We start from the raw sequence: 14884 nt of genomic DNA, 5'->3' as shown, positions 1-14884 counted from the left end.
CTGAGAGCAAAGTGCTCTGTTGGGGTGAAACAGTGCTGTGAGTTCTTTAAGATAAGATCGGACCTGAATATTCAACACATTGTATCTGAGGAAAAGGATTTTAAATTTAATTCTGAATTTAACAGGGAAAGAAATCAAGTGAAGCCAATGTGAGAAGAATATATGTAGTAGATTTAAATTATAATAAATATAAATCATATAACATCTGAGAAGTAATAAATGCATGAGCTAGTTTTTCACCATCATCCTGAGACCGGATGTTTCAATTTTTATTGCAAAAGAGGACACAAAGAACCCAACAGGTCCTCACCCATCTGTGGAAGAAAAAAAAAAGTAATGTAAAAATATCAGGGTTAAAAAAAAAAGCATAGTGTCATATTACAATGGATGGATGGAGTTAACCTATATTATAATAATTCCAAGATAATTCCTGGAATTTTGGGAATAGGTGCAGCCGATCCAACCACCTCCTATCATCTTTTAAAGCATGAACATGTATTATTTTGCATCTATAACAAGCACAAGCGTTTTATATTGCAAGGTAAAGCTTACAATATAAATTTGCCATACAATGCTACAAAGAGAATCCCAATGATCACAAAGTTCCCTATGAGTGAGTCATGGCAAAAGGTGGGAATGAAGAACTCCTTTTTAACAGGAAGAGACCTCAGCAGAACCAGGCTTGTTCGACAATCAGCTCCCACTGCTGTGGAGGTGAGAGAGAGGAGACAACAGAAAAGATGAGTATATGAGTGTACCCATACACCAACTATAGGGAGAGCAGACAAAATTATGGCAAAGAAATACTGGCATATAAATGCATGGGGATGACTCGGTGAATGATGGTAAATCTCACAGGAGCCTGAGGCCAAAGCAGCATAAATAAAGGATGGTTCAAGGTTACTTTATCATGCCATCAAGGTTAGGCTACAAGTTTGAAGACTAACCTTAAAAGTAGAGATGGTATGTATCTCTGCAGTCTGAGAGTGAAGCTGTATTCAGATAACGTGATTCTAAAAGTTGCCCAAAGTTTAGTTGAGCCTTTTTGTTCAGTTAATTTAGCCTAATGGGTCAGTCTGGACGTGATTGGAGCAATATGGAGTGAAATCCAAGTAAATGTTTATAAACACTCACCAGCCACCTGTTCAACTGCTCGTTAACGCTAATAGTAACACGGCCAAGGCGACCCGCTGACGTTCAGAAACCTCACGGATGTGCTTGCAGACGCCATCATATCAATATGGACAAAAACCTCGGAGGAAGTTGTCCAGCACCTTGTTAAATCAATGCAATTAAGAACTAAGGTAAAAAAGTGGGTCCATCCCATTACTAACCAGGTGTACCTAACAGTGTCCAGTGAGTGCACGTTTCACGTGTTGACAGCTGCTGTGTAAATGATGTAAATGAACCAGGTGTAAACAGAAGCTTTCATGTAATATGATCAGCGAGAATAGTCTCTCTTTATTTTATCTTTTTGAAAAAACAAACAAAAAAAAAAGTCTCTTGTAATTATCTTTTGTTAACATTTTCAGAATTCTGTACAGGATAAAAAGAAATAAGCACTGCTTAAGAACCGAGTCAAATCTCAAACTAGAAAAAACAACTGAAAAAAATACCAAAAAAGAGAGGAGGTTTACAATACAAATTAGTAGTAAGACATTGTCTGAAGTGCAATGGCATAGCTCAGATGGGTTAAAAGTGAAACCAAAAAACTTCAAAATAAAAATACTTCTCTATTTTCCAACAAACAGTAAATTCTTTACAGAGTAGAGACTGTATTATCTGATGTATTTAAACCTGTAAAAACATATTTACAAATAGCCATTATCTTTTATATAGTTTTTTTTTCTCATAATCACATATATGTCAGCACCAGTAAAAAAAATAAAAATAAAACAAAGAACATCAATAACAACAGTTTTCGTTAAAATGTTGTCTACAGACTTGGTCCCGGTACATAATGATATTTGGAGGAAGCTTCCTTTCTCTTCCTGAAGGGATTTCAAACCAGGTCACGCAGCCTCACTTTGGCTGTGACCTTAACACTGACCCACACATGTTTCTATAGCTTCCTGCCTCCGCGTTGGACTCGTAATCCTTAGGTGTTTTCCCACAAACTGCCTCTAACATGTGATTTATGAGCCTGCCTGGACTGGCATCAAACTTTTGGAAGCATGAGCATTGGAGCCCCCGCAGGTTTGGGCGCTCCGCTGCTTTTCCTACACGAGGCAGGCTCAACGACCGAGAGGGTTTTAAATTTGTGACCGTGCTCCCCCTGGTAAAACTTGGGAATGCTATAAAAACCCTACATATCCGCCCATTCTTGACATTCAGTCTCCATACAGTGAGATGGAGGACTCCCCAAAGGTGACAGAAACCCCCCAAAAAAGTAGAGAAATTCATTCGCGGGTGCTGCCAAACACAGCGGCGCTTACAGGACGACGGGCGTGGTGGTTAAAGTTCGTATTTAAAGGGTTGGATTATACAACACCAACAACCATGAGAACAGATGATGACAAGGAGTTAGTTTACAGAGAAGAAGGCTTTTTTGGTTTTGTTGATTACAGCATCGTCCTCCACACTTTCACTCTGATGAGCTAAATACAAAGTAATGCAGACACGCTTTCATTCATCTTTTAAAGCGTTAGCGATGTAAGATGTTACCAACAAGTACAGTAATAAAACCTTTTTGACACATATTCATTATGCACACATCAGGGCAGAGGAAGTCGAGAGGGAAGGGAGACACTAACTTCAGTGGAAGCACTGATTATCTCGATACTAACTGCTGTCACACTTTAAAGGGACTGATCACCCCAGCCTTCATTTTATATGTTTTTCCTTCAGCCTCCAGTTTTCTTTATTCATCTCTATGAAACAGCACTTTTTGCAAATATTTTTATTCTACGAATCATGAAACGGTTACTCCAAACATCACATAAATCGTGTGTAAAATAAATAATAATAATGATAATTAAAGTTGCAGTTCCTCTAGTGGCCACTTGAGGCTGCCTTCAAATATGATTCAGTCCCCATAGACTCCCATGTTAAAATGCCCAGCTTTACAGCAGAATTAAACATGTTTACACCCTGGTGCTAAACAAATATGGCATTGATCTCTAGAGATAACTTACCCCTTTATATCACCTGTGCAGTGGGTATAGTTTTGTTATATGTTACACCCATCCCATGGTAACTTTGATAGCAACAGATGATGGCTGGCTGATAAGCCTCAGAAATGCCAATTGGGGGTCACTGAACTGGACCTCTCACCATTCGGTGTCTTTTGGAGCAACCCGTGCTTCAGTTTTGATGAGTAAAATGCTCGCATGTTAAATCTGTTAGTTGGCACTAACTAGCAGGTACCTGTGGATGTGCAGTGCACCTGTACAGTTTAATGATGCGGTTTCCTAACCAAGCATGCAAGTGTGAGCTCATAGCTTAGCAGTCCACTGTCTCATACAAATAGAGTCATATTTGGGTCAGAAAAACCTTCAGAGTCGTGGCCACAAGCCAAGATTAGGACTTCAAAACCAACAGATTTTCTTTCTTTATGCTGAATTACAGCCAATAGAAGTGTGTAGTTAGCACTGACACTCAACTCCATCACTACTATTGTACAAGCTTCTCATCATTGGTAGTTACACTCTTACTTCTGCACATTGATGTTGTTGGTGGCTGTAGTTTGGTAAAGCACATGGTTTGTGGATGTTTTCTGAGTAACCAGATCATGATTTCTGCAATGCGATTTATTTCCATTACACTTAAGTGAAGGTTGAAATCTCTGCAGCTGACCGGACGAAGGACAAATAAAACTGCACACCTGATGAAAAGTATGAGAATTTTATCTTTGGGGTGAGCTGTCCCTTAAAGGCTATCTGAAGCCTCTCTCTCTCTCTTTAAAACAAACTCAAGGCTTAGCAGTGGTTCATTTTCCTTGTAAAGCGCCAGAAGGGCCCGACTTGTATTTCTTCACAGTAGTGTTACAGTATAGCACAGTTATAGTTTGAAACGAGGGCGTTTTACAGCTGAGAGAAGCCACGATGTAAAGCAGGGCTACGGTGAGTGACGACAAGCTGAGCCACAGATTTTTTACCAAACAGATTTTCAAAAGATGACGAACTAAGAAACAAAGCTCAGCAAAAACTAATTTAAACTTTCTTTTCCGTGTGTAATTGACAAACTACCAGATTCACTGTAAAAGAAAAACACAGCGACAAAATAAAACACCGCGGGCGGCTTTTCAATGAGCTTTTTTTCTCGTCTCTTTAAGAAGAAGAAGTCACTTGTGGTGCTTGAATACATTCAGTGCCCAGCGATTGTTTCTGTCTGCCTGATGCATGCGATGTGGTTTGTGTCACGCAGACAGAAGGTTTAATGTGTAGCCTAATATTAGTTCTGTTTGCTGCCTCTCACACATCTGCACATCCTCCCGGGCTGACGCTTGTTTGTCCGTTTGTTGTTGTCTACGTGTGCTTGCTTTAGCTGCCTAATCTCTCCTCCTTTTCTCAGCTTTTTACTGCCTTTGTCTTTGTCTACATGTGCAACCACAGCGACACAACACAGGAAATGAACCACAACCCCCCTTTAAAAAAATTAAATAAAAATGCCACTCAGGTTGGTTGCCTAGCAAAAGCACTAGAGGGCAGAGCGAGCCTGCGTGGCACAATAGAGGAGCATCATTTGTTCTGTTGTGATGTGCACAGTTTAAACAGAGAAAGGAGCGTTGAGAGCGAGGAACGAGTCTCTGGAGAGAGGGTGGGAAAGACGGGAGGAGAGAGGAATGGAGGATGAGAGGGAAATCAAGTGAAAGGAACAGAGTGAAGGAGCGTGAGGGAATCAGATTTGTGAGTGCGTGTGTTTGTGTGTCTGTACGAGGGGGGGCTCAAATCTAAGAGGAGGAATGGGAGCGTTGAGAGTGCTTTCTATTCCCTTCAGCTCCTCGCGTAGTTGAGAGATCTGAAGCGCTGATCAGGGTGGCACAAACACACAAACACAAATAAATTGCTGTCTTGAGAACAAGTCTTGCTTCCCCTTCATCAGTCTACAGTTTCCAATCAGCCCCTGCTGAAGCTCGGGCTCAAAGCGCTGCTGCGTGAATGGGCCTCGCTTTCAAACACTGAAGAAAATTTGTTCCATAGAGAAAAAAGGGAAAATTAGGAAACACACTTCTTAATCTCTATATTGGTTTTTCATTAATATGCACAAGACAAAATGATAGCTCTCTCCATCACACACACACATACATACACACAAAACGTAACACAGGAACTCATTTATAATCTTGCTCATGTTTTACAAAACAAAAACATGCCAGTCCACGTCATGTTATCGTTTTTGTTTTACTTTCTCAGATTTTAAAATTTGTCCAACTTTAAACGTTTTTATTTCATCCAGTAACAACTTTCCCCGTTGGCTATTAGCTCGAGAAAAACTCCTCCATCCAACCGTCACTTGAGTCCAGCTCTGCCCCCGAGCCGTCCCCCAATCCGAAGGCTCCTCCGCCTGAGGGCCCGCCCCCGTATCCATAGGATGACATGTCCTGATTGGCTGTCCTCTGGTAGCCCTGCGGCTGACCTCCAACCCCGACTGCCCCTGGTCCGTAAGATCCACCTCCTCCACCTCCACTTGCCCCTAATCCTGGCCCCCCAGGGCCTGGCACGAAACCCCCCATCCCAGTTATTCCCTGGCCCATCACCCCCTGGTTCATTCCCTGGTTCATAACCATAGGGCGGGGTTGGTTGGTCCTTGGTTGACCACCCATGTGAGGGCCCATCATTGGGCCAGCCATACCCGCAGCTGGGTTGCCCAACCTGGGGTCCATCCCCTGGCCCATCCCTTGTCCTGGGCCCTGAAAGTGTTGTTTAGCCATGCGTGGGGGTTGACCCGGCTGCATCCCATAACCCTGGGCAGAGCTGAACCCCACCATATCTCCTCCCCCTCCTCCTGTAGTCCTTCCAACTCCACCCCCCATGGCCTGCAGACTCTGTCCTTGCTGCTGCGGCCAGCCACTTGCTGCCATTCCCCCACCGCCTCCTCCCAGCATGCTCTGCAGTCTCTGTGTTTGAGCTTTGGCATTAGGAGGTCCTTTAAGAGGTTGTTGGGTCATGGAGTTCATTAACATCCCTTGCCCTCCATAACCTCCAGCTCCACCACCTCCGGGTCCTCCAGGCATACCTCCGACTCCAGGACCCGCACCTGCCTGCCGGGGTGGCCCTCCGGTGGGGTTGTGCTGTGGCGGAAGACCCATGGAGGCTTGGACGCTTTGGCTCTGGTGCTGCTGCTGGTGGATCATTTGGCTCATGGAGGGGTTGAGCCCATACAGGGAACCCTGGTTGGATCCCTGGTTACTGTAGGGTAGTCCCATGTCAGTTTGGGGTCCCACAGAACCACCCTGGGCCTGAACAGAACTCATCTGGACCATCTGCTGCTGAGTTTGCGGCTGCTGCAGGAGGCGGGTAGCCCGGATGTTCTGGAGAGCCTGAGGGGTACCTAGGAGTGGAAAATAAGAGGAGTTAGCAAACAGATGAGGAAATAGTTGTAGGGGAAAATCTGAGAGCTTACACAGTAGAGCCACTTAAATGAACCAAAGGCCATAAGACGGCTCTAATAAGTCATTGCTGAGGCAAAGATTTATGTTGCAGGACAGCCCCTTTACTCTGGAAACGAATGCTTCCCATCCAATTTGGCCCAAATCCTACCCCACCAAAATAAAACTAAACACACTGAAGCATCTCACTCCTCTACTTTTTGCTATTAGATGTTCAGAAGTAGCTGAGCTGAGGAGGTCTGCTAGCGTGGAAATGGCTTTAAATCCTATAATAAACCCACTTCTGACATCATTCCACTAATCCCCCACCTCACAGCTCAGGCTGAAAATGTAACAGAGGAGCGAGAATGAAGAGGATCACTCACTCCAGTAAGTAGGAAGCGAGTAGAGTTGCAGGTAACTGTCTATATACTTCACAGATCACAAATATATCGACTGTGAGATTTGTAGGTGATATGAGCACAATCACAGATACACTGCAGGACAGCTGAGTTAATGTGTATATCTGTAGGCCGGAGTTTCACACCGGAGCTTCCTCTTCCTCTCCATATTATCTCCTTCATTTGCAGACACTGATGGCTATAAATGGTTTTTCAGCCTGACTCTCTTCCTCATTCTCCTCCTCTCTCTGTCGTTTCCTCTGTATTTTCTTTGTCTCTTCATCATCTCATCTCTCCGTTCAACCTCTCCTTCTACCCACCGAACCATCTACCTTTTCCTCTACTTGCCAGCCACCCCGCTCTCACTCCTCCTCCCATTCTCTCCCACTTCCCCTGCTCTCATCCATCTCTCCGACTTCACCGGAACTCTGGGGGATCCAGGACAGACAAGTTGCCGTGGTAACAGGCAGAGCAGAATTTTTTATTTTTTTATTTTGTATTTTTTTTCCCGGAGAGAGGAGGAGGAGAGAGAGAGGCTGGAGAGCATCTGAGCGCCAACTGATGTATCTGACAGAGACAGACAGAAAGGACGAGGCTTGGTTTCAGGGTGATGTTTGGTCAGTGCTGTTGTTTGCATACATATCTGTCTGTGAACATGGCACCGAATGAACTGCAAAATCTGTTACGTCCCTAAATGTCTTGGAGCGCCACCATGTATACCATACTTGTTGCTGACAAAACATGCGTGTGTAATTGTAGCCACCCCCCCCCCCCCACACACACACACACACATAACCATCTGGGTGCTAAATCCATTTTCTAATTTTCCAATAAATAATAATGTGTTAGAAAATCTTGTGGGGTGCAGCCATTCTTGCGCAGGCGCATGCCGTGTGTGCATTGCTGCACAGGTGACATGAACGCACGTGCTCATGTGTCTCACCTTGGTACTGATTGACTTGGGGATATGGATTCCTCTGGCCCTGGCCGATTTGTCTGGGGAGATGTTGCTGCTGCTGGAGCTGCAGACACAGACAGATGGAAGTTGTTAAGCAAGTATGCTGAAAGCGTGTTACAGCTGCTCATACCTATTGCATGAATTTTGTATCATTAGGGCGTGAGATACACAGAAGAACAGAATCACACTTGACAGTACGAATAGTTTAGCAGAAGAACCTTTCTTTTGCTCCTCTATAGCCGGATTGAAGCCAATGTGGTAAAGTGCTAAAAACTGCACTTCCTCCAATGGCCACTTGAGCTGGACCCATGCCTGCCCTTAAAGAGCCAATAACAGCCAAAAGTAAATAATATAAAGATGTAGGTACACAAATGTTTGATGAAGGAGATTTTAAGGTAGAGACAGATGTAGCTGAGAACAGACGGATGCTTGTTACAGTAGATGTTAGTTAAGTCCAGGTACAATAAGGGTTCTGGTACAGTGAGGCAGTGAGACTTGAGACAGTTGTTCATACTGTCAAGATCAGGCACCAATATTCCACAATACTGATACAGTTAAAGTTTGATGAAGTTCTATAGATGCTGGGAACAGCGGCGACCTCACATACAAGGTCTCGAATAATCAGGCTCCATTTTATCTTAAAGAGTTCATATTACTATATCCCCCTAACAAGGCACTTCGCTCTGAGACTGCAGCATTCCTCGAGCATTTAAAAGCAGAATGGGAGGCAGAGCCTTCAGCTTTCAGGCCCCTCTCTGTGGAACCAGCTCCCAGTTTGGATTTGAGACAGACACCCTCTGTACTTTCAAGATTAGGCTTAAAACTTTCTTTTTTGATAAAACATATAGTTAGGTCCAGATCAGGTGACCCTGAACCCACTCTCTGTTATACTGCAATATCGGGGCACAAAATCTTTCTGATTTAATTTGAAGCTTTATTTAAACTTATGGGCAGAAGCCATTTTTTGTTTCCTATTTGCACATTATTTTTTTGTTTAAATACTAGCATTTTAACTTGTTTTACCTAATATTTTTATTTATTTCATTTTTAATGTAATGTTAAAAATACATTTGATTATTTTCAAATTCATGTGTTTCCTAGGTCATTATTTTCATATGCTGTGGGACGAGACAACAGGGTGCTAATCACAGGTGGGCAGACTTAAGCAGGTGAGTCACTGGAGCCTAGAACAGGAAGTTTGCCCACAGGAAGTGGAGATAAGAGACAAGTAATCATTGACTAAACGACTAATCAAAGAAAATTGGCAGATTAGTCAACTACCAAAATAATCTGTTTAAGCTGCAGCCCTACTCTGCATTTCATCATTAGTTAATATTAATCTCTGGTTCTCTTCCACAGCGTGTCTTTCAATTCAATTCAATTTTATTTATATAGCGCCAAATCACAACAAAAGTCGCCTCAAGGTGCTTCATAGATACAGAGAAAAACCCAACAATCATATGACCCCCTATGAGCAAGCACTTTGGCGACAGTGGGAAGGAAAAACTCCCTTTTAACAGGAAGAAACCTCCAGCAGAACCAGGCTCAGGGAGGGGCGGGGCCATCTGCTGCGACCGGTTGGGGTGAGAGAAGGAAGACAGGATAAAGACATGCTGTGGAAGAGAGACAGAGGTTAATAACAGATATGATTCAATGCAGAGAGGTCTATTAACACATAGTGAGTGAGAAAGGTGACTGGAAAAGAAAAACCTGCCTACGTCTATTGCAGCATAACTAAGGGAGGATTCAGGGTCACCTGGTCCAGCCCTAACTATATGCTTTAGCAAAAAGGAAAGTTTGAAGCCTAATCTTGAAAGTAGAGATAGTGTCTGTCTCCCGAATCCAAACTGGAAGCTGGTTCCACAGAAGAGGGGCCTGAAAACTGAAGGCTCTGCCTCCCATTCTACTTTTAAATACTCTAGGAACAACAAGTAGGCCTGCAGAGCGAGAGCAAAGTGCTCTAATAGGGTGATATGGTACTACAAGGTCATTAAGATAAGATGGGGCCTGATTATTTAAGACCTTGTATGTGAAGAGCAGGATTTTGAATTCAATTCTGGATTTAACAGGGAGCCAATGAAGGGAAGCCAAAACAGGAGAAATCTGCTCTCTCTTTCTAGTCCCTGTCAGGACTCTTGCTGCAGCATTTTGGATTAACTGAAGGCTTTTCAGTGAGTTTTTTGGACATCCTGATAATAATGAATTGCAGTCGTCCAGCCTGGAAGTAATAAATGCATGAACTAGTTTTTCAGCGTCACTCTGAGACAGGATATTTCTAACTTTAGAGATGTTGCACAAATGGAAGAATGCAGTCTTACATATTTGTTTAATATGTGCATTGAAGGACATGTCCTGGTAAAAAATGACTCCAAGGTCCCTCACAGCGTTACTGGAGGCCAAGGTAATGCCATCCAGAGTAAGAATCTGGTTAGATACCATATTTCTAAGATTTTCAGGGCCGAGTACAATAACCTCAGTTTTATCTGAATTAAGAAGCAGAAAGTTAGCGGCCATCCAGGTCTTTATGTCTTTAAGACATTCCTGCAGTTTAACTAATTGGTGTGTGTTATCTGGCTTCATGGACAGATAGAGCTGGGTGTCATCTGCATAGCAGTGAAAATGTATGCTATGTCTTCTAATGATACTGCCTAAGGGAAGCATGTATAATGTAAACAGAATTGGTCCTAGCACTGAACCCTGTTGAACTCCATAATTAACCTCAGTGTGTGAAGAGGACTCTCCATTTACATGTACAAATTGGAGTCTATTAGATAGATATGATACAAACCACTGCAGCACAGTACCTGTAATACCTTCTAATCGCTCTAATAGGATATTATGGTTGACAGTATCGAATGCTGCACTAAGGTCTTTGTCCTCTCTTCCTCCCCTCATCCTAAACAAAGTCACCCAGGCTCAGGAGAGGCCGCCTCTACCTGAGAGAGGCCGCCCCTCCCTGATCCTAGGTTTCTTCCCATTAAAAGGAAGTTTTTCCTTCCCACTGTCGCCAAGTGCTTGCTCAAAGGTCCTTTGATTGTTGGGGTTTTCGCCTCATTGTAGGGTCTTTACCTTACAACATAAAGCCTCTTAAGGCAACTGCTTTTGTGATTTGGTGCTTTGGGAAGATGTGTTGGGTAAACAGCATTGGGGACAGCAGAAGAAGATATCAGAACAGTTGAGTTCAGACAGATGTTGGTATAACTGAGTTAAGATAGATGGTATAATTGCATTAAGACAGATGTTGTTACAGCTGAGTTTAGCCAGATGTTGGTACAGCTGAGTTAAGACAGGCACTGGTACAATTGAGTTAAGATGGATGATATAATTGCATTAACACAGATGCTGGTATAATGAAGTTAAGACAGGTGTTGCTAGAGTTTGTTATATGTTGGCCACCTGATACAGTGGAGTTAAAATAGATGTTGGTACAGCCAGTTCAGGCAGATGTTGGCACAGCTGAGTCAAGACAGGTTCTGACAGATGCTGATACAGCTGAGCTGAGACAGATGTTGGTTGAGTTAAGACAGATGCTGATACAGCTGAGTTAGGACAGATATTGCTGTAATTGAATTTAGGCAGATGTTTTTACTGTTGGGTTTAGGCAGATGTTGGGTATAACTGTACTAAAACAGATGTTTTGGTAGAGAAGAAGAGAGGAAGATGCGTGCTGACGGGATTAGATTTGCGTACATAACCTGTGTGACGCTCGTTTGCATTAACAGCATCATAACTGATTAGTGTAATGACGTAGCCACAGTTTGTTCTGCAGGTATAAAGAGAAACCTGAAAGGTCTGGTCATTAATAAGCAGTCTGCACATTTTAAAGCGGGTCCTGAATGTATGCATGGACAGGTTGCTCATTTTATACTCAGTTAACAACATACACTAAATCCCAGCAGGATGGCGTTCCTTTTGGGCACCCATATTTGCGTGTCTGTGTATGTTTTTGCAGATCCAATTAAAACCCTTCGTAGTGGGTGGTGACTTCAGAGTTCAGAACTCTTTTAACACTTGATTCCCTCACAGAGAGAGAAATAAAAAGAAAACACCATATTATCACAGCAGGCGGCATGTGACAAAAACACACACACACAGACACACACTGAAGAGATGAAAAGGAAGTAGTGAAGAGGGGGCTGGTTGAGGGTAATTATACATGCAACCAGACAACAGTAAGGAAGAAGAGAGGATGAGCTGCTCTTGTTTGAGCTGAAGATGCTGACAAATCTACATGGATGTATGAACAAACAAGGCAAACACACACACACACACACGCACAAATTATAATTTAATGGGTGACAGATGAGTCACAGAGGCCTTCCTTCCTATTTAATCATCACCCCACTGAATGACATGAACATAAACTCACCTGTTCAGCCAAGAGTTGCTGCTGCTGTCTCTGCTCTCTTAAGAGCTGCTGTTTCTGCTGCTCCATCATGTGCATCTGCGCCCTCTTCTCCTGCTCCATCACCATCATCTGCTTCATCACGTCCTGCCGGTAGACCGGAGGCGGACCTGATCCCTGGTTGGGGCCCACCCCAGAGGCAACGCCGCCAGCGGGGTGAGGAGGTGGTATGGCGCCAGGTGGTCGTGACATCCCCACCACACCTTGCTCCTAGAAAGAAGAAGGCAGCAGGTCAGGTGGGCTATCGCTAATAAGACATCACAGCACACTTGCACAGCTGTCATTTAAATATGACGCTAGCAGCCAGATGGCTTAGCCTAGGATAAAGCATGGACTGTATATAAGAGGTGAAGGTAGCCACTATGATGTCATCAGTTGGCTCCTCCCTAAAGCAGGCCCTTCTCTGTCACCCTTCTTGAGTTTAATAATGACAACAATTAACAAAATACAATGAATTTAATGAGGTCACAGAGTAAAGTGGGTAGTCAGAGGACTTGACCCCTGCTGACCATTAGAAAGAATGCAGGTTGATGATGGTTCTGCATCATAAACCTTCTCATATCCAGAAGCTATGGCAACTTTTTATATACAGTCTATAGACAGGAAACAGTAGGCTGTAGCTCCACCTTCTGTGTGAAAAGCTAAAAAAAAAAAATCAGCCAACTAGCATCTATAAATGGCCTGTATTTATATAGCGCTTTACTAGTCCCTAAGGACCCCAAAGCACTTTACATATCCAGTCATCCACACATTCACACACTGGTGATGGTAAGCTACATTGTAGCCACAGCCACCCTGGGGCGCACTGACAGAGGCGAGGCTGCCGGACACTGGCGCCACCGGGCCCTCTGACCACCACCAGTAGGCAACGGGTGAAGTGTCTTGCCCAAGGACACAACGACCGAGACTGTCCAAGCCGGGGCTCGAACCGGCAACCTTCCGATTACAAGGCGAACGCCCAACTCTTGAGCCACGATAGCCCCCTAAAGCTCTATAAAGCTACAGCTGCAATAATATTATTCCTAACCAGCTTGTATGTATGTTGTCTATTTGTCTGTCAGTATATCAGGAGAAATTACACGAAACTCGATGACGGGAAGGCAAAGAAAGAACTTCCACGAGGTCACCAGTGAATCACTACATGCTGTATAGCTAGGTAGCATTTAGCCACATGGTAAACAAACTCTTACAGTTTTTCTGTTAAGAATTTCTCTTTAGCAATGCCAAGTGAGTCAAAAGAATACACGCGAAGGTGTAATTGTAAACCATACAGGTCAAAACTCTCAGCGCTAACACTCTCTTTGCAAGAAAGCAAAGTATATGTATTTTCCAAGATGTTTAAATATTCCACTGAAGCCATTTTTAATCATGTATGCTCGGTTAAAGGCGTAAAACCAAACAAAAAGGAGCTTCTCGGCATCTAACAAAACCATTTCAGACTCTGAAAATCTCCTCTCCACCGAGTCATTGTTATCGCTCTTTATCACAAGTGAATGCCACACAATAAGATCAGATACATAAGGAAGGCATATTTTATACACTATCAGAGATGGAGGCATTTAGACTGCCGGCTTTGCATGGTCCTCTTTTGGCATAACGCTGCAGTCGAGCCTTGTGATGTATTTTAACTCACAAAGACACAGTCCAGCTGTCTGTGAATGACAGTGAAAAACAAGATAAAGACAAGACTGCCTCAAGATTCAGCACGCTGGGCCACCCTGAGTCCTCCCAACGGGGGCACCGGCTTGTCCTCGCTGTGCTGCATACATTATTTCCTCATTAGCATATAAAGAGCACTTCCTCCTCCACTCAGGCGTATGCTAATCTCTAATAGGATGAAATGGCCTGCTCTGGCCAATGGGAGTGGAGTGTTTATGGATCTATTAAAGGTTAGACAGCTGAACGAGAGTGGACATTGTTTAGGCCTGCCAGCAATAGAAAGGGGGAGGACTGAGAGGAGAGGAAAGAATGATTCAGGCCAGTAAAGAGTGTTTGCTCGCATAAAAATGCACCAGCACACAGGAACAAAGAGTGTACAACAAATCACATTTAACTGCAGGGCAAGAATGAAACAGCGAACGCGGGATTACAGCACCAAATCACAGCGCTGGCTCGCGTCAGTAACACACCAGTATACTCAATATGTTTTGAAAGAGCCAAAGCCTCATAATCCGCATTGAGGCTCGGCTCTTCTTAGAAAGGAGTTACGTGTAGATAAACCTCATATATTAGAGCACAAAAAGCCCTGTGGAGCAAACAGAATCGGCTGCTTAGGACTGGCTCACCAGACAGCCAGACCAGACTGATCGATGTTCAGAGCTACGTGTCTCATCTTTGGATGGCATGTTTGTGCCCGGATGGCAGCGCAGCAGTTAGACGATGCATGAGAGTGGGGAAGGACGGCGAGCTGTAGTGTTGGGAAATGACCAGCGGGTGGCAGTGGTGATCTTTAAGCACAGGCGTGTGTGTGCGGGTCTCACTGGCCTCCTCTCAGCAGATGGCTCAATCATGACGGCTCTGATCTACGATCTCTCCCTCTCTCACTCTACCACTTTTCTTTCCTTCTCTCTAAACACCCCCCGCCCCATCAA

The 14884-nt window shown here is 43.8% G+C and overlaps 1 protein-coding gene across 1 annotated transcript in view; it reads right to left on the bottom strand.

The window, feature by feature from the left end:
* Nucleotides 1–5164: 5164 nt before the first annotated feature.
* The window catches only part of maml3 (mastermind-like transcriptional coactivator 3), a 132496-nt gene continuing 122776 nt past the window's right edge, over nucleotides 5165–14884 (bottom strand). The window contains exons 4-6 of the mRNA XM_085460355.1: nucleotides 12258–12503; nucleotides 7874–7952; nucleotides 5165–6492 (exon numbers count right to left, since the gene is read on the bottom strand). Coding sequence (XP_085316481.1) covers nucleotides 5420–6492; nucleotides 7874–7952; nucleotides 12258–12503 — 1398 coding nt within the window. The 3' untranslated portion in view covers nucleotides 5165–5419. The remainder of the gene's footprint in view (nucleotides 6493–7873; nucleotides 7953–12257; nucleotides 12504–14884) is intronic.

The sequence above is a fragment of the Copadichromis virginalis genome, linkage group LG6 (assembly GCF_057382275.1).
Source record: "Copadichromis virginalis isolate Kocher_CV1m ecotype Utaka linkage group LG6, C_Virginalis_male_GT1.1, whole genome shotgun sequence".
Taxonomy (NCBI): Eukaryota; Metazoa; Chordata; class Actinopteri; order Cichliformes; family Cichlidae; genus Copadichromis; species Copadichromis virginalis.
The sequence above is the reverse complement of the archived record's forward strand: the minus strand, read 5'-3'. Positions and strand labels throughout refer to the sequence as shown.